The 24,840-nt window shown below is 37.9% G+C and overlaps 1 protein-coding gene across 1 annotated transcript; it reads right to left on the bottom strand.

Annotated features, from left to right (window-relative positions):
* Positions 1-19,886: 19,886 nt before the first annotated feature.
* LOC142169929 (acetyl-CoA-benzylalcohol acetyltransferase-like) lies at positions 19,887-21,388 on the bottom strand. The gene has a single exon (XM_075231872.1). The coding sequence runs from the start codon at positions 21,189-21,191 to the stop codon at positions 19,959-19,961; it is 1,233 nt and encodes a 410-aa protein (XP_075087973.1). The 5' UTR covers positions 21,192-21,388; the 3' UTR covers positions 19,887-19,958.
* Between the last annotated feature and the right edge of the window lie 3,452 nt (positions 21,389-24,840).

The raw sequence follows: 24,840 nt of genomic DNA, 5'->3' as shown, positions 1-24,840 counted from the left end.
ACGAGTTTCACCGATAAGTCCAAATACAGTACTTTCCAACATAAAAAGTAGGCATGCTTTCAAGTTCAACATTTAAAACTCCACAGTAATTTTATATCAATTTTGACTAAAACAAAAATAATGTCTTTCAGAAATTTCTAAAACAGTGATATATGACAGCTGGAATGCAGCAATAATGAAATCAATGCATTCTCTTAGAGCAACAGTCACTCAGTCCTCCCATTCACTCCAACCTCACAATCACTCTTTTCTCACAGTCACTCTTTCCTCTCAATCACTCAGCACTCTCCACTCGTACTCAGTAGGTACCTGCGCTCACTGGGGGTGTGTACAGACTACGGAGGGGCTCCTTCATCCCAAGCGCTATATTAAGCCAATCATTGCATAAATTAATAAAATATGATGCGGCATGAAACCCGATCCCATAAATATCCTCACAATTAGGCCCTCGGCCTCACTCAGTCATCAACCTCTCCAGTCTCCCGGGCTCTCGAAAATCATGATAAGCCGCCCAAACATCAATGATATGATGCATCAATAATGAATAATAGAGACTGGGATGTAATATGCAAGCAAAACCGTGACTGAGTACAAAAAAGTAATTTAACAAATGATTCAACATATACACGACCTTTGTGCGTCCCAACAGTGTCAACACATGGTTTGATCATAATTTATAGTTCAATTTTCTAATATATGAAAAAATGTACGGATATCAACAGATTATTCAACTACACAATTCCATGAAATTGACTAAGTCACAATACCTACGGTGCACGCCCACACGCCTGTCACCTAGCATGTGCATCACCTCAAACCGTCTAATTCTTTATTCTGCAATGCCTTTGCCTCGCGAATCGGCCTCTAAATGCCTCGAATCTAGCCACAAATGATTCGATTCAGTCAAAACAAATTATAGGAATCAATTCCATATGAAAATACTAATTTTCCAACAAAATACGAAATTGCACTCAAATGTCGCCCGTAGGGCCCACATCTCGGAACCCGACAAAAATTACAAACTATGAACGCCCATCCAACCACAAGTCCAACCCTACAAATTTCACCAAATTCCGACATCAACTCGACCCTCAAATCTTCCATTAAATTCTTTGAAGATTTCTACCATTTTCAGCCCAACCTTTACCCATTTGAACTGAACAATCTTTCCACAAACCTTATTGGTACGTGCATGTATAAATAATACTCTCACACCCAATAATCATACTCTCAATCACCTATCTTTACCCAAACTCAAAATTGAAGACTAGGGTTAGAAATTGTTAACTCTTTGAAGCTCTAGCAAGATCCTTGTGAAATCTTCAAACCTTGAACAAGAATTGATGGACAAATGACTAGGTCTTCACTTTCTCTCTCTAATATGCTCTCACCTCTCTCTAAAATATCAAATGAAACCCTTCAAAATGACCCCTAATAGTGTTTTATAAGAACGGGTCCGGGTTTATAAAACAAGAGAAATGAAGCTCCGAAACACACTCTGCGGTCGCATATGCGATCGCATAATGCTCCTGCGGCCCACGAAATGGCTTCTCGGAACTGGGAACTCGTGGGCTCCTGCGGCCCGCATAATGCTCCTCCTGCGGCCCGTAAAATTCTCAAATACGTAAGCCTAGTTCGGCACCATGAAACCTTAATTTCCTTAGCAAAATTTTTCTAGGCTCGTTACACATAAGTCAACATCCAGTCAACCTTTTCAACTTAAATTCTAAACCTTGGAACTAAGTGTTCCCAATCATTCCAAAACCTCACCAGACCTGAACCAATTACCCCCGGCAAGTCAAATAATAACCGTACAACATAATTTGAGCAGTAAATGGGGAGACGATGTTGTAATACTCGAAACGACAGGCCGGGTTGTTACATTCTCCCCCTCTTAAACAAATGTTCGTCCTCAAACAGGTTTAGAATTATACGTAGAGTCTCAAATAGGTATGGATATTTGCTCTGCGTCTCCCACTCAGTCTCCCAAGTAGCTTCTATGATTGGCTGGCCTCTCCACTACACATTAACTGAAATTATGTTCTTTGATCTTAGCTCTCGAACCTGCCGGTCTAAAATGGCCACCGGCTCCACATCATAAGTCAAATTACCATCCAACTGCACTGTGCTGAAATTCAAAACTTGAGACGGATCCTCGACATACTTCCGGAGAATAGATACATGAAACATTGGATGAACACCCGATAGATTAGGTGGCAAGGCAAGTTCATAAGCCACCTCTCCAATCTTCTTAAGTACCTCGAACAGCCCAGTATACCGAGGGATCATATTACCCTTCTTCCCGAACCTCAACACACCCTTCATGGGCGAAATCTTGAGCAGAACCTTCTCCCTAACCATGTAAGCAACATCACATACCTTCCTATTGGCATAACTCTTCTATCTAGACTGCGCCGTGCAAAGCCACTCCTGAATCAATTTAACCTTCTCCAAAGCCTCCTAAATTAAATAAGTACCCAATAGCCTAGCCTCACCCACCTCAAACCAACCCACCGGAGACCAACACGGGTCTCTCATATAAAGCCTCATACCGAGCCATCTAAATGCTCTATTGGTAGATGTTATTGTAAGCAAAGTCTGCCAGTGGCAGAAATTGATCCCAAGAACCCCTAAAATAAATGACACAAACGCGTAGCATATCCTCCTGTCACGACCCAAATCTCCCTCTCTATGATGTCGTGATGGCACCTAGTCTTAGAAACTAGGTAAGCCTAACATTTACTGAAATAATAACAATAATAATTAACGACTGACAAATACGAAATATGAATCTCTATACAATACTTACAATCCCAAAACTCGGTAGTACAAGTCATAAGCTCTACTGAGTTACTAGAAAGCCTATAAATACAACTGCTTTCAAATAGAGATAAAACAGTGCAAGTACAATATCAGAAGGTGACTCCGAAGCCTGCGAACGCAGCAACAGGTTTACCTTGAGTCTCCACAGCAAGATCCGTACTGCTAGCGATCGATCAACTGACTCCACATTACCTGGCTCTGCACAAAAATGTGCAGAAGTGTAGTATGAGTATACCACAGTCGGTACCTAGTAAGTATCAATATTAACCTCGGTAGAGTAGTGACAAGGTACAGTCAAGACACTCACTAGTCAAATAACCTGTGCAATATAGCGTACAAAATAATAGGGAACAAATAGCAGCAAGCCCTTCAAATATAAATCCTTCACATATAATTCTTTTGAATAAATACCCTACGAATATATTTCTTCAAATAAATAATTCTTATGTAAAAATCATAAAATACGGGTCTCAGCCCCCTTTCATATTCTCATGGTACCTCGTGCCAATATTTCTATCACAACAAGACGGACAACTCTCGTGTCAAATATATCAATACATAAAATCTGCACGATCAATTTATTTTCAATAAAGTAAGATTACTATTTTTAAACCAAGTAAATATTCAACAAAGAAATGAGTTTATTTTTGAAATAGTTTGAGTAAGGAAAGTGACATTTCAGTTTAACAAAAAGCATAAGATAAGCTACTAATTTGGCTATAAAACTTATTAAATTAAAATATAATAGTAATTCTTTTATTTAAAGCAACTCAATCATTAAGAACAAGTACAAACCAGAAATACAAATCTTCAGAGTCTCGTACGAAAAAGCCAAAGAAAACATAATACTACAATAAATACAAAACACTTAATATTAAGTCAAATAATACATCACGGAGAACACAGGAATTTACATATTATAGAAAAATAAAATAACCAAAGGCAAGTGCAGCCATAGAGAAATATCAATAAAAGGGCACTCCCGAAGTACCGCCTCGTAGTCCCAAATCATGAATAAAATTTTAACAACAATACTTCCAGGCCATCACACGTCATCACAAATCAATCCCCGACATAGCCCACCTTGTCTCGCCACGTGCGCAATAATAAAGTAAATGTCTGCCTTATCTCGTCGCACGCGCATAATAATATTTCCACCTTGTCTCGCCACATGCGCAAACCCACAAATATATATATAGCCCACATTGTCACGCCGCATGTGCATATATCAATAGTAATAATAGCAGAACATAAACCTCAGGCAAACACCCGAACAAACCTCCCTACAATATCACGACATCTCATAAATCAACATCACATTATTTTCCACAATAAAGAACCCATTGCTCGACCATAATGTGCACAAAATCTTAACGAAAATATCCGGGAGTGAACCACTCAACAGAATAATATTTCAAAATGTAACACTTTGCCTCCTTTTAAAATTATTAAATAAATTATTTGCAAATAAAAAATCCATAATGAAATTATCTCCAGAAAATATCAACTCAACAAAAACACGATATTCATATAACAATCAAGGTGGCAATCACATCAAATCATCATATAAAAATAAATTCGACAACAAAGATTGAGGCACTGCAAATAGAGGATTTAACAAATGCCAACAATTATCCATTTTACTACATAAAATACTTAAGACTTTAAACCAATAAGATTTGCACATATAAGCTCGAGTACATACTCGTTACCTCGCGTACACGGTTCTTTTTTGTTTTTCACATTTCACAAATGGCACTGAAGACTCGATGCCTAAGGGGTAATTCCCCCACTCAAGGTTAGGCAAGATACTTACCTTTTTGAAGTTATGCCGATATTCCAAAATTGCCTTCTTGCTTGAATTGACCTGCAGATAGCTCAAATCTATCCAAATTAATTGTATAACTTCATTAAAATTCATCGAAATTAATTCCGGATAATAAACCGTCGACTTAAAATTTTATTCTGAAAAGTCAACCAAAAGTCAACGCGGGGCCCCGCCGCTTGGAACTTGACAGAATTTTCACGGAATACGAAAATCCATTCCGATACGAGTTCAACCATACCAATTTTATCGAATTCCAATAACAAATCGTCCTCCAAATCTTAATTTTCTTTTTTGAAAAGTTTAACAAAAATGCCAATTTCCCCAATTAAAACTCGAATTAAATGATGAATATAACAATCGATTTATGAAATATAATTACTTTCGGATATAGAACACTTACCCCAGTCGAAGTCATGAAGAAATCCTCAAAATCGCCCAAAAACCGATCTCCAAAAATCCCAATCTAAAATGAAGAAATAACAGATTTTCAATCCTTAAGTTTCTGCCCAGGTTCGGATTTGCGGACAAATTGTTCGCAATTATGAGTGAACAGTATTTTCGCAATTGCGAATGAACAGTGTTTTTTCAATTACGATAAATGATTTGCAATTGCGAATGAACAGTACCTCACCAGAAACCAGTAAACTTCTCTGAAATGATCCGAAACCACCCTGAAACTCATCCGGAATATCCCGGACATAAACCATATATGAATTTCAATCATAAAATATGCTACGGACCTGCTCGCGCACTCAAAACATTGAAAAGAGGTCGTCTTGACCCGATATTGACCATGGTCAAACTCCCAAATTTCTTAACTTTACTAGTCTCTCATCCAATGATCCAAAAATACACCAAGCCCCTCGGGACCCCGACAAATCATAACAACAAGTCCCAAAACATGATAAAAACTTAGTTGAGGCTTCAAATCACATCAAACAATGCCGAAACAACGAATCGCGCCTCGAATCGAATTATGAGTTATGAAATTTCCAAATTCTATAATTTGCGCCGAAGCGTATCAAATCAATCCGGAGTGACTTCAAATTTTTTACACAAGTCATAAATGACATAATGGATCTGTTCCAATTTCCGGAATCAAATTTCGACCCCGATATCAATAAAGTCAACTCTCGGTCAAACTTTCTAAAAATCTTTCATTTTTCAACTTTCGCCAAAAAGCGTTAAATTGTCCTATGGACTTCCAAATCTAAATCTGGACACATGCCTAAGTCCAAAATCACCATACGAAACTATTGACATCATCAAAATTCTATTCCGGAGTCGTTTACTCAAAAGTCAAACTCTGGTGAACTCTTTTCATTTTAAGCTTCAAAATGAGAATTGTTCTTCTAATTAAATTCTGAATCTTCCAAAAATCAAACTCGACCACACACGCGGGTCATAATACATATTACGAAGCTGCTCGAGACCTTAAATCGCTGAACGGGGCGTTAATTCTTAAAACGACAAATTGGGTCGTTACATTTACTGAAATGATAACAATATTAATTAACGACTGACAAATACGAAATATGAATCTCTATACAATACTTACAATCCCAAAACTCGGTAGTATAAGTCATAAGCTCTACTGAGTTACTAGAAAGCCTATAAATATATCTGTTTTGAAATAGAGATAAAACAGTGCAAGTACAATATCAGAAGGTGACTCTAAAGCCTGCGAACGCAGCAACATGTTTACCTTGAGTCTCCACAGCAAGATCCGTACTGCTAGCGATCGATCAACTGACTCCGCATTACCTGGATCTGCAAAACAATGTGTAGAAGTATAGTATGAGTACACCACAGTCGGTACCTAGTAAGTATCAAGACTAACTTCGGTGGAGTAGTGACGAGATACAGTCAAGACACTCACTTGTCCAATAACCTGTGCAATATAGCATACAAAATAATAGGGAACAAATAGCAGTGATAGCCACAATAACCAACTAGTGATATAAACAGCAAGACAGCAAGAACACCATAATTATTACTCAGACGATAAGAAACACAAGTACAACCAATTAAACAAGTCCTTCAAATATAAATCATTCACATATAATTCTTTCGAATAAATACCCTACAAATATATTTCTTCAAATAAATAATCCTTATGTAAAAATCATAAAATACGGGTCTCAGCCCCCTTTCATATTCTCACGGCAACTCGTGCCCATATCTCTATCACAAACACACGGACAACTCTCGTTCCAAATATATCAATACATAAAATCTGCACGATCAATTTATTTTCAATAAAGTAAGATTACAACTTTTAAACCAAGTAAATATTCAACAAAGAAATGAGTTTATTTTTTGAAATAGTTTGAGTGGGGAAAGTGACATTTCAGTTAATAAAGCATAAGATAAGCTACTGATTTGGATATAAAACTGATTAAATTAAAACATAATAGTAATTCTTTTATTTAAAACAACTCAATCATTAAGAACAAGTACAAAACAGAAATACAAATCCTCAGAGTCTCCTACGAAAAAGCCAAAGCCAACATAATACGACAATAAATACAAAACACTTAATATTAAGTCAAATAATACATCACGTAGAACACAGGAATTTACATATTATGGAAAAATAAAATAACCAAAGGAAAGTGCAGCCATAGAGAAATATCAACAAAAGGGCTCTCCCGAGGTACCGCCTCCTAGTCCCAAAAGAAAAATAAAATTTCAACAACAATGCCCCCAGGCCAACACACGTCATCACAAATCAATCCTTGACATAGCCCACCTTGTCTCGCCACGTGCACAATAATAAAGTAAATGCCCGCCTTATCTCGCCGCATGCGCATAATAATATTTTCACCTTGTCTCGCCACATGCGCAAACCCATATATATATATATATATATATATATATATATATATATATATATATATATATATATATATATATATATAGTCCGCCTTGTCATGCCGCATGTGCATATATCAATAGTAACAATAGCACGGCATAAACTTCGTGCAAACACCCGAACAAACCTCCCAACATTATCACGACATCTCATAAATTGCACTACCAGCGCTTAAATATTACAATTTGCCACAGAAATCAACAACACATTATTTTCCACAATAAAGAATCCATGGCTCGACCATAATGTGCACAAAATCTTAACAAAAATATCCGGGAGTAAACCACTCAACAGAATAATATTTTAAAATTTAACACTTTGCCTCCTTTTAAAATTATTAAATAAATTATTTGCAAATGAATAATCCATAATGAAATTATCTCAAGAAAATATCAACTCAACAAAAACACGGTATTCTTATAACAATCAAGGTGGCAATCATACCAAATCATCATATAAAAACAAATTCGACAACAAGGATTGAGGCACTGCAAATAGAGGATTTAATAAATGCCAACAATTATCCATTTTACTACATAAAATGCTTAAGACTTTAAACCAATAAGATTTGCACATATAAGCCCGAGTACGTACTCGTCACCTCGCGTACACGTTTTGTTTTTTCACATTTCACAAATGGCATATAAGACTCGATGCCTAAAGGGTAATTCCCCCACTCAAGGTTAAGCAAGATACTTACCTTTTTGAAGTTATGCCGATATTCCAAAATCGCCTTCTTGCTTGAATTGACCTCCGGATAGCTCAAATCTATCCAAAGTAATTGTATAACTTCATTAAAATTCATCGAAAATAATTCCGGATAATAAAACTTCGACTTAAAATTTTATTCTAAAAAGTCAACCAAAAGTCAATGCGGGGCCCGCCTCTCGGAACCCGACAGAATATTCACGGAATCCGAACACCCATACCGATACGAGTTCAACCATACAAATTTTATCGAATTTCAATAATAAATCATCCTCCAAATCTTAAATTTTCATTTTCGAAAAAGTTTTACAAAAATTCCAATTTGCTCAATTAAAACTCGAATTAAACGATGCATATAACCATAGATTCATGAAATATAATCACTTTCGGATATAGAAGACTTGCCCCAGTCGAAGTCGTGAAGAAATCCTCAAAATCGCCGAAAAATCGAGCTTCAAAAATCCCAATCGAAAATGAAGAAATGACAGATTTTCAATCCTTAAGTTTCTGCCCAGGTTCGCATTTGCGGACAAATTGTTCGCAATTGCGAGTGAACACTATTTTCGCAATTGCGATAAATGGTTCGCAATTGCGAATGAACAGTATTTTCGCAATTGCGAATGAACGGTGTTTTCGCAATTGCGATAAATGGTTCGCAATTGCGAATGAACAGTACCTCACCAGAAACTAGCAAACTTCTCTGAAATGATCCGAAACCACCCTGAAACTCATCCGGAACCTCCCGGACACAAACCATATATGAATTTAAATCATAAAATATGCTACAGACCTGCTCGCACACTCAAAGCACTGAAAAGAGGTCGTCTTGACCCGATATTGACCGTGGTCAAACTCCCAAATTTTTTAACTTTACTAATCTCTCAAACAATGATCCAAAAATACACCCAAGCCCCTCGGGACCCCGTCAAATCATACCAACAAGTCCCAAAACATGATACAAACTTAGTCGAGGCTTCAAATTATATCAAACAATGCCGAAACAATGAATCACGCCTTAAATCGAATTATGAGTTATGAAATTTTCAAATTCTATAATTTGCGCCGAAGCGTATCAAAACAATCCGGAATGACTTCAAATTTTGCACACAACTAATAAATGACCTAGTGGATCTGTTCCAATTTATGGAATCGAGTTTTGACCCCGATATCAATAATGTCAACTCCCGGTCAAACTTTCTAAAAATCTTTCATTTTCCAACTTTCGCCAAAATGCGTCAAATTGTCCTATGGACTTCCAAATCCAAATCCGGGTACGCCTAAGTCCGAAATCACCATACGAAGCTATTGACATCATCAAAATTTTATTCCAGAGTCGTTTCCTCAAAAGTCAAACTCCGGTCAACTTCTTTCATTTTAAGCTTCAAAATGAGAATTGTGCTTCTAATTAAATTATGAATCTTCCAAAAATCAAAGTCGACCACACACGCGGGTCATAATACATATTATGAAGCTGTTCGAGACCTTAAGTCGCAGAACAAGGCGTTAATTCTTAAAATGACAAGTTGGGTCGTTACACCTCCAATATCTGAATAGTGTGCTCGGACTGTCCGTCCGTCTAAGGGTCAAATGTTGTACTCAGCTGAACCTGTGTACCTAATTCTCGCTGCACTGCTCTCCAAAACTGTGATGTGAATTGTGTGCCCCGATCTGAAATGATGGACACTGGCACACCGTGTAGGCGAACAATCTCACGGATATAAATCTCAACCAGCCGCTCCGAAGAATAAGTAGTACCGATTGGAATAAAATGTGCGAACTTGGCCAGTCGATCTACAATCACCCAAACAGCATCGAACTTCCTCACAGTCTGTAGGAGCCCAACTATGAAGTCCATGGTAATACACTCCCACTTCCACTCCGGAATTTCAAGTCTCTGAAGTAATCCACCCGGTCCTTGATGCTCGTACTTCACTTGTTGACAATTTAAACATCGAACTACAAACCCAACCATATCTTTCTTCATTCTCCTCCACCAATAGTGCTACCTCAAATCCTGATACATCTTTGCGGTACCTGGATAAATGTAGTACCGCAAACTTTGAGCTTCCTGGAGAATCAACTCACACAAACCATCTATATTAGGCACACATGGCCTGCCCTGCATCCGTAACCCCAGGAATTAAATGAGATGACTTGGTCAATCTATCCCCAATCACCCAAACTGTATCGAACTTCCTCTAAGTCTGTGGGAGCCCAACAACAAAATCCATAGTGATCTGCTCCCATTTCCATTCTGGAATCTCTAACTTCTGAAGCAATCCACCTGGTTGTTGATCCTCATACTTCACCTGCTGACAATTTAGGCACCGAGCTACATATTTCACTATGTCTTTCTTCATCCGCCTCCACCAATAGAGTAGTATCAAGTCCTAATACATCTTCGTGACACCTGGGTGAATGGAGTACCGCGAATTGTGAGCCTCCTGAGAATCAACTCACGCAAACCATCTACATTAGGCATACATAGCCTACCCTGCATCCGTAATACACCGTCATCCCTAATAGTGACTTCCTTGGCATCACCGTGCTGAACCGTGTCATTAAGGACAAGTAGATGGGGATTATCATACTAACGCTCTCTGATACGATCATAAAGAGAAGACTGAGAAACCGCACAAGCCAAAACTCGGATCGAGTCGGAAATATCCGATCTGACAAACCGGTTGGCCAAGGCCTGAACATCCAAGGCTAAAGGCCTTTATACTACCGGTAAGTATGATAAGCTGCCCAAACTCTCCGCCTTACGACTCAAGGCATCAGCCAACACATTGGCCTTTCCGGGATGATAGAGAATGGTGATAATATAATCCTTAAGAAACTCCAACCACCTCCACTGCCACAAATGCAGATCCTTCTATTTAAACAGATGCTGCATACTCCGATAATCGGTATAAACCTCATAATGGACGCCGTACAAATAATGCCGCAAAATCTTTAAGGCATGAACAATAGTTGCTAACTCAAGGTCGTGGACCGGATAATTCTTCTCATGTACCATTAACTGTTTGGACGCACAGGCAATCACCCTACCGTCTTGCATCAGCACTGCGCTGAGACCAATACGCGACGCGTCACAATACACAGTATAAAATCCTGAACCTGTAGGCAACACCAATATTGGGGTTGTAGTTAAAGTTGTCTTGAGCTTCTGAAAGCTCCCTTCACATACATCCGACCACCTGAATGGGGCACCTTTCTAGGTCAATTTAGTCAAAGGCGATGCAATAGACGAGAAACCCTTCATAAAGCCACGATAATAACCGGCCAAGCCGAGAAAACTTCGAATCTCAGTAGCTGAAGATGGCATGGGCAGACTTTGAACTGCCTCTATTTTCTTCGGATCCACCTTAATCCCTTCACTAGACACTATGTGCCCCAAGAATGCCACCGAACTAATCTAGAACTCTCACTTAGAGAATTTAGCATAAAGTTTCTCCTCTCTCAGCCTTTGTAATACAATACCCAAGTGTTGTGCATGCTCCTCTTAGCTACGTGAGTACACAAGGAAATCATCAATAAATACTATGACAAATGAATCAAGATATGGCTGGAATACACTATTCATCAAATGCATAAATGTTGTTGGGGCGTTGGTCAGACCAAAAGACATCACGAGAAATTCATAGTGACCGTAACAGGTCCTAAACGTCGCCTTTAGAATATCTGAATCCCGAATTTTCAACTGGTGATACCCTGATCTCAAATCAATTTTTGAGAATACCCTCGCTTCCTGAAGCTTGTCAAATAAATCATCAATACGCGGCAAAGGATACTTATTCTTGATTGTAACTTTGTTCAACTGCCTGTAGTCGATGCACATCCACATAGTACCATCTTTCTTTTTCACAAAAAGAATTGGTGCACCCCAAGGTGGCACACTAGGCCTAATAAACCCCTTATCAAGGAGTTCTTGAAGTTGCTCTTTCAATTCTTTCAGCTCAGCTGGTGCCATACGATATGGAGGAATAGAAATGGGTTGAGTGCCCGGCACCAAGTCAATACCGAAATCAATATCCCTGTTGGGTGGAACACCCGACAGGTCTGCAGGAAATACATCTATAAAGTCTCGCACTACCGGTACAGAATCAACAGTAGGAATGTCTGCATCAACATCTCTCACAAAGGCCAAATAGGAAAAACAACCCTTCCAACTATACGTTGGGCCTTCAAATAAGAGATTAACCTGCTGGGAACATAGTTTAGATAATCTCTCCATTCAACCTTCGGCAACCCCGGCATCGCCAATGTCACAGTTTATGTGTGATAGTACATAATAGTATGATATGGAGACAACCAATCCATACCCAAGATTACATCGAAATCAACCATACTAAGCAATAAGAGATCAACTCTAGTCTCAAGACCCCCAATTGTTACCACACATGACCGATACACACGGTCCATAATAATAGTATCTCCCACCAGCATAGATACACGAACAGGTGAAACTAAGAACTCACGGGACATATCCAGATAATGAGAAAAGTACGATGATACATACGAATAAGTGAAACCAGGGTCAAATAATATAAAATCTTACTTGTGGCACAATAAGACAATAACTGTGATCACTGCATCTGAAGCAACAACATCTGGCCTAACCGCCACCTGATCGGCCCCCCTTCTTGGGCGACCCCTAGCTGACTGAGCCCCACCCCGAGCTGGCTGGGCGGGTGGCAAAGTAACTGGTTCTGAAGTCGTAGTATGACTCCTCTGCTACACTGGACCTCCCGGGAGACGAGGGCACTACCTCCACATATGTCCAAACTCCCCGCACTCAATGCAATTCCCCGGTACTGGTGGTGGTGAGGACTGAATCGGGCTTCGAGAACCAAAATAACCACTAGAAGCACCCGATGCAAATGAACCCTAAACTGAAGGGACACAGGACGAACTCTAGGCTAGAAGGGCGCTGAGAGATGACTGACCCTGATGAGAACTGTATGAACTATGGCTGGATGATGCACCAAGGTGAACTGGACGACCCGTCTGAGTGTGCCTGTAAGGACGAACCCTGTCGTGGTAAAACTGCCCCCTAAAGGAACACCACTGAAACCGCCCGGTCCACGAGGCCTCTTGGCCTCCTTCTCTCCACGCTCCTGGCTACGGACCATCTCTATCTGCCGAGCAATGTCAACCATCTCGTTAAAAGTAGCACCAGATACCCTCTCCCTAGTCATAAGTAACTGCAGCTGATATGTGAGGCCATCAATGAACCTCCTAATCCTTTCCCTATCAGTGGGAACCAACCAAATTGCGTGACGAGCCAACTCAGAAAATCTCATCTCGTACTGCATCACAAACATGCCATCCTGATGTAACTGCTCAAACTGTCTACGCATCTCCTCTCTGCGAGACTGGGGCATGAACTTCTATAAAAAGAGAACAAAGAACTACTGCAACGTAAGTGGTGATGCACCGACCGGCCTATGCCTCTCAGAAGCCTCCTACCATCTAAAGGCAGCCCCAGAAAACTAAAATGTAGTGAACGAGACCACACTGGTCTCCAGAATACGCGTTGTCTGAAGCATCCGCTGGCACTTATCCAGAAAACCCTAAGCATCTTATGACTCAACACCACTAAATGATGGAGGTCGAAGCCTCCCGAATCTCTCAAGTCTCCTCTGCTCATCATCATCCATAACAGGAACTATCGGGGCTTGAGCAGCTGCAACCGGCTGGGCTGGTAGTGCCCCAGGAATCTAAAGTCCCTGCACTACATGTTTTGGAGTACGGACAACAAGGGTATGAGTACCTCCCCCGGCCTGACAAGAAACCACCTGAGCAAGGTATGTGAAAATTGTCAATATCTTAACCAAAACCTCCTGTAGACCTGGAATCTCAATGGGCACAACTGGTGCCTGAGTTGGTCCCACCGGCTCAACTACATCTGGAATCTGCTCCTAAGCTGGAGCAACTGGTGGTGCTACAGGTGCTGCTCCAACTGCTGTACGAGCGAAACCCCGACCTCTACCTCGGCCCCGGCCTCTACCACGGCCCCGGCCTATCGCGGGCCTAACCGGTGGCACAGGTGGCTGACCGTCCGATTTGGTAGTACGTGTTCTTACCATCTGTGAGAGAATAGAATAATAGAATTTTAGTTTCCGAAATCAACAAGTTCGCACGACCGAATACAAGAAAGTGAAATTTTCCTAAGGGTTCGACAGCCTCTCGAAGATAAGTTCAAACTTCTCTGTACCGATCCGTAAGACTCTACTAAATCTGCTCATGACTCGTGAGACCTATGTAACCTAGGCTCTGATACCAACTTGTCACGACCCAAAAATCATGCCTATCGTGATGGCGCCTATCTCAATACTAGGCAAGCCGACAACACTAATAACCCATAATTTCTTTTAAACTGAAAACATAATAATTAAGTTTAAAAGAAAATCCCACAAATAATATAAATAAATACACTCTCAAAACCTGGTGTCACTAGTATATAAGCATCTATACATCACTAGTTTGGAAAACACGGTCTATAATAGTCTGAGACCAAATACAACAAACAAAAGATAGGGAAGGAGAGACAAGGTCTGCGAAACACAGAAGCTACGTTGGAATCTCCGAAAAATCAACTGTGCGAAGGAATCAACAATCACTGTGTCCGGGCACACCTAGATCTGCACACGAAGTGCAGGGTGTAGTATGAGTACAACTAACTTAGTAAGTAACAATACTAAATAAATAACTGAAGATAATGACAAGCTTCACAACTAAGTCCAAATACAATACTTTCCAACATAAAAAAGGTAGGCATGCTTTCAAGTTCAACATTTAAAGCTCCACGGTAATTGCTAAATTGAATGCAGCAATAATGAAATCAATACATCCTCTCAGAGAAATAGTCACTCAGTGCTTCATTAACTCCAACCTCACAATCACTCTTTCCTCTCAATCACTCAGCACTCGGCACTCGCACTCAGTAGGTATTTGCGCTCACTAGTGGGTATGTACAGACTCTGAGGGGCTCCTTCAACCCAAGCGCTATAGCAAGCCAATCATGGCATAAATCAATAAAATATGTTGCGGCGTGCAGCCCAATCCCATAAATATCCTCACAATTAGGCCCTCGGCCTCACTCAGTCATCAACCTCTCCAGTGTCTCGGGCTCTTGAAAATCATGATAAGCAGCCCAAACAGCAATGATATGATGCATCAATTATGAATAATAGAGACTATGATGTCATATGCAAGTAAAACCTTTGTGTGTCCCAACAGTGTCAACACATGGTTTGATCATGATTTATAGTTCAATTTCTCTAATACGTGAAAAATTGTACGGATATCAACAGATTATTCAACTACACAGTTCCATGGAATTGTCCAAGTCACAATTCTTACGGTGCACGCCCACACGCCTATCACCTAGCATGTGCGTCATCTCAAAACCAATCACATAACACATAATTTGGGGTTTCATACCCTCAGGACCAAATTTAGGACTGTTACTTACCTCAAACCGTCTAATTCTTTATTCTGCAATGCCTTTGCCTCGCAAATCGGCCTCCAAACGCCTCAAATCTAGCCACAAATGATTCAATTTGGTCAAAACAAATTATAGGAATCAATTTCATATGAAAATACTAATTTTCCATCAAAATCCGAAATTGCACTCAAAAATCGCATGTCTCAGAACCCGACAAAAATTACAAACTATGAACGCCCATCGAACCACGAGTCCAACCATACAAGTTTCACCAAATCCCGATATCAACTCGACCTTTAATTCTTCAATTAAAGTGTTTGAAGATTTCTACCATTTTCAACCCAATCTTTACTTATTTGAACCGAACAATCTTTCCACAAACCTTATTGGTACGTGCATGTATATATAATACTCTCACACCCAAGAATCGTACTCTCAATCACCCATCTTTACCCAAACTCAAAATTGAAGACTATGGTTAGAAATTCTTACTTCTTTGAAGCCCTAGCAAGATCGTTATGAAATTTTCAAACCTTGAACAAGAATTGATGGACAAATGATTAGGTCTTCACTTTCTCTCTCTAAGATGCTCTCAACTCTCTCAAAAATATCAAATGAAACCCTTCAAAATGACCCCTAATAGTGTTTTATAAGAACGGGGTTGGGTTTATAAAACAAGAGAAATGAAGCTCTGAAACACACTCTGCGGTCGCATATGCGACCGCATAATGCACATGCGGTCACTAACATGTATTTGTCAGCCTTTTGGATTTGTTTGGGTTGAAAACTTTGTGCTTTGGACTATTGAAATTTCAGATGTCAAAGCTTTGATCAGCAGGAGCAATTGAATCTTTCCAAATTGAGGGCTTTTGTGATTTTGCTGAGAAGGGCAAATCTTGGTTTGAGTTAAGAGGTTTTTATTTACCAGATGAATGTTAGTATCAAGAAATTGTAAGTAGTGATAAGCAATTGAGTGTAAAGAAAGATTGAATCTTTTGGTGGGTGAGAGAAATGGAGAAAAATGAGGGAGAGGATTGGAGGGAGATGGTGAGGAGAATGCTTCCACCAGGAGTTGATGGGGCTAATATGGAATACTCAATAGCAAGTGAGTATACTGGTCCTCTATTGTCATATGAGGTTCCTAAAGTAGAGCCCCTTGATGTCAATTCTGGTGCAATTCCAACAGCATCACCTCTTTCAGAATCAAGAAGAAGATCAGTGAGTCGTGATGTTGCCCCCATTATAGAACCTATTCCTTTGCCAGTATCTCGTATTGCTGGTGTAACAAGTCCCCCTAGTCAGAGTCCTAGGTTGTCGAATAGTTCCGAGTCCCAGGTGTCTGTCTTGCAGGACCCTGATTCTTCTTCGGGTTCCCCCTCGGCATCCCCAGGTTCAGTGCTGAATCACCAGGGGAATGCTGCAAGGCATTCAGGGAGAAGAGCCCCGGTAGTTACCTTCAATACAGTCGATAGATCTGAAAGAAAAGTGGTGGAACTGGGTATTTTCTGCCCGGGTGTGCGGTCACTATGCGTCCCGCAGACCTGTTCTGCGATTATATAATGTACCGCAAAATAGTTCTGCGGTCACATAATCGACCGCAAATTTGCACTTATACATGTCGAGCTTCTGCCCACTATGTGGCCTGCAGAGTGATTCTGCAGCCACAAAGTGGACCGCAGAATTGCATCTTTCTTCCAAAAATTTTTCTTTAACTCCCTCGCGCATTGTTCAATCCAAAAGGTCCGAGCCGCATAAAATTCTCAAACACGTAAGCCTAATTCGGCACCACAAAACCTAAATTTCCTTAGCAAAACTTTTCCGGGGTCGTTACACATCAGTCAACATCTGGTGAACCTTTTCAACTTAAGTGCTAAATTCCAAATCATTCCAAAACCTCATCGGACCCGAACCAATTACCCCCGACTAGTTAAATAACAACCGTAAAGCATAATTTGAGCAATAAATGGGGAGACGCGATTGTAATACTTGAAACGACCGGCCGACTCGTTACACCATATAGTTTATTTGTCTACCAATGCTAATACTATCCATAGTCACCCCTTTTGAGCCTGTAGACCTGTTCTTTGGCAACCATATTACAAGCCGAATCTCCTTTGTTGTTAATCAAATCTTGTTAAACCTTTACCTCCGAAAGCACTTAAGTAGCTAGAAGAGTAAAGAAACAGATTGGGTAGCTTTTGGGTGGAACAATAAAAAGACCGACAAGGTGCACTTTTGTACAAACAAAAAAAGGTACTAGCCAAAAATACCAAATTAAGGAGAGTGAAAAAAAAAAGAATAACTGGAAAAAAAAAGAAAAAAAAATAACACCTCCGTATCTCTAAAATAAACTCACTTATTTGTTAAATTCTTACTTGGTTTAAAAATTGTAAGCTTACGTTATTGAAAATAAATTGATCGTGCACATTTTATGTATTGATATATTTGGCACGAGAGTTGTCCGTGCGGTTGTGATAGAGATATGGGCACGATATGCCGTGAGAATATGAAAGGGAGGCTGAGACCCGTATTTTTGAATATGATATAAGATATTTAATTGAAAGGATTTTCTTCCAAAGAGTTTTATTCAAAAAACTAGTAGATGAAAGGTGTATATTTTGAAGGACTTGATTAATTGGTTGTGATTGTGTTCATTGTTCATTTGGGCAATATTTATGTTGTTCTTGCTGTGTTGCTGTTTACATCACTAGTTGATTATTGTTGTTATCACTGCTATTGTTTTCTATTATTTTTGTATACTATATTGCATAGGTTATTAGACTAGTGAGTGTCTGTACCTCGTCACTACTCCACCGAGGTTAGTCTTGATACTTACTAGGCATCGCTGTGGTGTACTGATACTACACTTCTATATATTTTTGTGCAGAGCCAGGTAAATTTGGAGTTAGTTGACCGTTAGCTAGCTGTACGGATCTTGCTGTGGAGACTTAAGGTAAACCTGTTGGTGCGTTAGCAGGCTTCAGAGTCACCTTCTAATATTGTACTTGCACTGTTTTATCTCTACTTCAAAACAACTGTATTTGTAGGCTTTCTAATAACTCAGTAGAGCTTATGACTTGTACTACCGGTTTTGGGATTGTAAGTATTGTATAGAGAATTCTACTTCGCATTTGTCAGTCGTTAATTAATATTATTATTATTTCAGTAAATGTTAGGCTTACCGTGTCCCTAATACTAGGTGCCATCACGACATCCTACGGAGGGAGATTTGGGTCGTGACAGTTTCGTAGTGCAAGAATGGGGAGGAAATAATGAAGTTGACATGTTCACAAGTTCAAGTTTGTGTAGGTTTTCTATACAAGAAGCTGATTTTGGTTGGGGAAAACCATGTTTAATGCATTTTGGTTCAAGGCATAATCAGTATTGTTGGTTGTATGATGCAGAATGTGGCAATGGGAATTGTGTGCAGGTGGATTTGAAGGAAAATAACATGCACTTATTTGAATGTGACAGCGATATCAAGGCTTTCTTTAAGTTTTAGGTTCTTATAAGAGTTTGGGGCATTGAATTTTGAATATCAATTCCTAAAAACAAAAAATAAAAATAAAATTGGGGCTTTTTTGATTGAAACCTTTTGTACTATCTATTTATTTTGTGTGCAAAGGACAAAAGTACAATAGCTTGTTCTTAGTAGACTAAGGGTTTTTAGGTCTAAAGTTGTATACTACTGCTATGGTCTCTTTGTAAGCTGGTCAGGAGATCTTAATCTTTGTACGTGATATAGGATTTGAATTTTGGAATAAGAATTGGAATACTCATAACCTCCTAAAATTTATTTTAATTTTATAAACTTCTTTTTTCATCTCAATACCTCTTTGGCCGAACAATAATAAAAAGATTTCACATCATAATTGTTTTCAATAGACCATCCCTCAAGAAAAGCGTTTTAAAAAACAGTTTAAAAAAGAAAAAAAAACGAGTAAAATGTTGTGGTGAAAATACTGTAAAAAGAAAAGAAAAAGTAGAAAAAGTAGTAAAGATACCCAAATAAAAGTAGAAATAACAATAATAAATTTGAAGAATAAAACAGTAATAGGATAATAATAATGATACTGACAAGCACAGGGTTGAGCAAATAAGGTGCTCTAAACTCTAACCAAGTTTTCCCACGGAAGGATAAATCGCTCCACTGCCTACTAACCCTCAACCGTAACCCATAAAATAATTGACGAAAATAATATTTTTTTATTAAGAACCAAATTCACGTCGTCCTGGATCAACAAATCACTTATAGAAGCTTTAACAAAAACCTAAATCTTGGTAAAAGCAAGGAAATCTTGGTCACGTTCAATGAAGTCCATGTAATTTTCCTTCAAATCCATTTGCACAGCAATACTAGTGCCACATTGTGTAGAATACAACCAAAACACTTGATTATGTCTTGATCCAAAATGCATTAAACTTGGATTCCCCCATCCAAAATCAGCTTCTTGCATATGAAATCTGCACAAACTCGAGCACGTAAATTCCTCAAAATCATCGTTAGCTCCCCATTCTCGTCCTCCATAACTTTCGTTATATAAATTAGCCACCATGTCAACAACATCGTCAGCTGAAGCTACGTCACAATAATTAATAATTTTCTGCACTTTCTCTCTAATCAATATTATAAAGTCTTGCAACGCCATATCAGTCACTTTTGGTTCAAATGTTATTGGAATTTCAATTATGAAATTCCCAAAAGGGTTATATGCTTCAGGATATTTAAGCTTACCGCGTAAATTCAATGGAAATGACATTAATGATGGCTTCCATTTCCCTGATATTGCCTGTGAAGCGTGAAGCAGAGCCCTCCATAAAATTGCTGTGATCATCTCAACTCGTGAAGGTTTAAAACTTAAAACACCTGAATTGTTACAATTTGTTAATTTGTCTCTGAGTTTTAATAAAGAGACTTCATCTATAACAAACTTTTTGGCCACCAATTTAGTGTCTAGACGTTTTCCTGGGAAAATAGCAGATGGCTTAAACATCTTGGATATATCTCTTGGTCCAAAAATGTTAACCAAATTAAAGCTCATGAAATTGATGTTTTCAGCTGAAATTCCCAATTTACACACTTTTGACCCCTCGTAAATGAACGTAAAACTTGTCCATCCATCGATAGCAGGGTGTGCAGTACTCATAGATAACGCGAATCCACCACATTGAAAAATTGTAATTTGCACAACCATAAGTGGTATGGTAAACAAATTAGTCGCGTCCACGTTCTTAATTCCTTGTGGCCAAAAATGCAATTGAAGGTCGAAATTGGTACGTGCTTGTTGGAGAAAATCATCCATTTGATAATTGACATTGGCTTTTATGAATGTTATACCTTGATCTTGACAATTGATTGAACGTTTACTTTCAGAAAATCTACCAGCAACTGGATAAACGTGAGTCAAAATCCTAGAAAGTGATTCTTCGAGTTGTTGTACCATATAATTAAGGGTGTAGGAAGAGTTGATGGGGTTGTGTGGATAAAAAAGAACAAGAGGCATATGTGTTTTCTCAGCTATTTGGTCAAAGAAAGATAACTTAACATTTTGAAGGTGATTAGGAGTTGGGGAGGATGGTTTTATAAGCTTCTTGGAAATGATTTCAACTTGAATTTGGTCACTCAAAAGTAACACAAAAGCTACCCATTTTTGATGTGATAAAAATATATGGAATTAAGGGAAAGAGAGAGAGAGAACTGTAAAAGGTTGAAGACAATTTTGATATCAGAAGTTCCAGGTCCTATTTATATTCGGAAAATTCTGAAAAATCTTCAAAAGATGGGAAATTTTCATAACATTACCAAACATGGAACTGCTAATGCCAGAGGCGGATCCAGGATTTAAATCCTATGGGTTCAATTTTAAGATTTTTAACATTGAACCCATTATATTTTTAAAGTTATGAGTTCATATCTACTATTTTTGCAATTTTAATGAATTTTTACATATAAATTTTTACTCCGCGTCGAAAGTTATGGGTTCAGTTGAACCCGTAGGTAGTACACTACATCCGCTTCTGGCTAATGCACTATTGCAGAAGTTTATTTATATCATTTGCAATTTTTACTTAGTTAAAAGGCTTATTTTGAACTACTTTCCTTACCAAACATGAAACTGCTACTTTTTGTTGTGATAAACGTGTTTATAGGGCACCCTATAAATATAATATTAAACAGTTGGTAGGTGGGGAGCTAAAGTAAGGCAAGGGCATTCAATTGAATTTACTTCAGTGAAAAATTGAAATATTGTGCAAATAGAGTAAAAATGCGTACAAGCCTCTCTATAACATCTTTATATAACAGTCGTTCACTATATAAGTCAAATTTTCCTCAGGATCGATTTTTTAAGTTATATATTACATTTTTATAACAGGTTTTTACTTATAACAACAACAGTCATATTTATAGCAGAACGCTCTTTGTAAAATTATCCCTTTATAATAGTCATATAGAATCATTAAGATTACAAATAATAGTTATAAAAATATGCACACAACCATTTCCATTAAACAAAGTTTCTATATTGCATAAGATATAAGATTTGAAGATTTGTACATATTATCTTTTCCATGGGACAAATTCCAAAATATATTTAGATAGAAAATTTAACTGTTAATCTCTTAGATTGTCATCAAAGGAAAGTTATTGGATACCATTTTTCTGAAAATTTGTACATGAAAATTCGCCAATTCAAGTGTTATATCGCTAGTAAGAGAATAAATCTACAAAACAAGCTAGAGTTACAAAGTTCTTCCATCAATCTTGAAAGAATTTATTTTTCTTAGTAGCTTTAAAATGTCTGCCTTAGAGTTTAAATCTTTATACATTTAGTTATGAATTTATTAATAATGTATTAGCTTTCTTCAAATATTAACTAGTGAAATATACATATCTTTTGAGATTTTAAATTTGAATAATTTTTTTTATCTTTTGTATATAACATTAAAAAAGAAAAAATAATTGATTTTTGGATAATGTTTATCTATAACAGCCAAAATATATTTAAACGTCAAATGTTGTTTATAGGTGTATAACAACTATTTACTATAAAAGCCAAAAAATATTGGAACAAACGGGACTGTTATAGAGAGGGTTGACTGTATAAATTTTCCCTTTTTACACAATCAAGGGTTGACTGTTATAGAGAGGGTTGATTTCTACAAACGAGCCTCTTTTTTTTTTTTTAAAAAAAAGGATTTGTAATAAAAAATTAAGACAAGTTACATGTTATAACAAACAACAGTGACATGATAGTGTAAAATTCCTTATACCAACGATTTATATAATTTAAACTCTATATATAAACAGTTAAATTTTCTTGGCATAAGAAATTGTTTAATTAATTAGGTAAGGATGTTAAAAATTGCTTCAAATCACAAGTTCAAATCACAAATATAACATGAATTTATTTTTAAATCCCCCTCCGTAAAGGGGAAGGCACGAGATGTTGATGACATATTATTCAAGTACCTCTAACTTCTTCAGTACTTTAATTTGTTTCCCTTTTTCCATTATCACCAAAAGGAAATCATGAAAGTTGAAATCTTGACAACAAAGTTGATAAAACCATCTTCACCAACACCAAATACAGATGTATTCAATTTCCTGCCCAGCTGGAGATTTAAAATTGTCTATTGGAACTTCAAGTTAATAGAATTCTGAAACACTTTAATATGGCGTCAGAGTCATACTCGTCCCTATTATTGGTTTATCCATTATTGGACGCCTATGTTATATTGTCCACGCACGAGATATTTGCTCTTGACTTTCGGGGAGGGTGTTATATGATCACACACTTTGACACTTATATCTCCAACAACAAAAAAATGCTCCAATCTGGAATCGATCGCTTTGATTTTCAAAATGTGTAATTATCCAATGCTTGTCTTTCTAAGGATTGATTTTTGTTGTCATAGTTCATATTCATATTCAAGTTGGAAAAGTTTCATATTGTGGAAACTGAGTGAAGACAAAAGTCCATATATATCCTAAATTTGCTCTTCTGAGTTGATAATAGTTTCCTGAGATCCCCTGCTGATTATTTTGGGTTTGTCTACATCTAGAAAGACAAAGTATCACATGTCAGACTGTTAAAATATGTTTATATAGTGTGAAAAAATAAAAATATAACCAATGAAATTGTATTGTTAGGGATGCCTGGAATAACAGCTTATGGAGGTTTTTATGAGCTATGCTCCCAAAAGAAAGGAGAAACTGTGTATGTTTCTGCTGCATCTGGAGCAGTAGGTCAGCTCGTCGGACAATTCGCGAAGCTGTTGGGTTGCTATGTTGTTGGAAGTGCTGGAAGCAAAGAAAAGGTAACCTCTCTTTCAAGATTCATACTTCACCACAATGGTTGATCTGTTCAATGTTATTAATTTCAAAGATAGTCCGGATCTTGATGATATTCATGTTAACTAATTTCAACCGGCTTTTGTTGCCCCGCCATGCCTCTTAACGAGGGATCAGGAGGAAAATTCTCTTTCCATTGCTAGTCATCTCTATTTTAGTTTATGATATTTTTGCTTAGTAAATGTATGACCTGTAGTTTATTGTCAACAACATCATTTTCCAAATGAGATGTTTGAGATTAGTTGATTAAAGTATCAATATCTGGACAGCAAGAAGCTGGAGTATCGCTCACAATAGTACAGTCAGACATCTCTATAATAGCATCACTACATAACAGCCATTCACTATAAAAGCCAAGTTTTTCTCTGAACTGATTCTTTATGTTATGTTATAATATATGTCCTCTATAACTGCACTTCACTATAGCATCCAAAAAATGTCAGAACAAACGCGGCTGTTATAGAGCGGTTTGGCTGTATATGATATTGCTTGAAGTCTGTTATTACTACTATTAGGTAATATTTGCGCGAAGATGATCATATAAGTCTAGGCATGGAGTAGTACTTCTGCTTTATCTCAACTTTTCATTGTTTTTCATGTTCTTTAGGTTGAAATATTGAAGAACAAATTTGGGTTTGAAGAAACATTTAACTATAAAGAGGAATAGAATCTATCTGCAGCTTTGAAGAGGTAAGTCTCATGTTTTTTCTTTCTTCTAATGTAGTCTCAATTTCGCCTGAAAAATGGAGTAACTAGCAGCAAAAACCTCTGTATCCCTATAATTGAAGTATTAACATGTG

The sequence above is a fragment of the Nicotiana tabacum genome, chromosome 15 (assembly GCF_000715075.1).
Source record: "Nicotiana tabacum cultivar K326 chromosome 15, ASM71507v2, whole genome shotgun sequence".
Lineage (NCBI taxonomy): Eukaryota > Viridiplantae > Streptophyta > Magnoliopsida > Solanales > Solanaceae > Nicotiana > Nicotiana tabacum.
This window is presented reverse-complemented; position numbering and strand designations above follow the sequence as displayed.

Bases quoted from the DNA above. Each gene is read 5' to 3' on its own strand.
- LOC142169929 (XM_075231872.1), bottom strand. From the start codon at position 21,191: ATGCCTCTTGTTCTTTTTTATCCACACAACCCCATCAACTCTTCCTAC.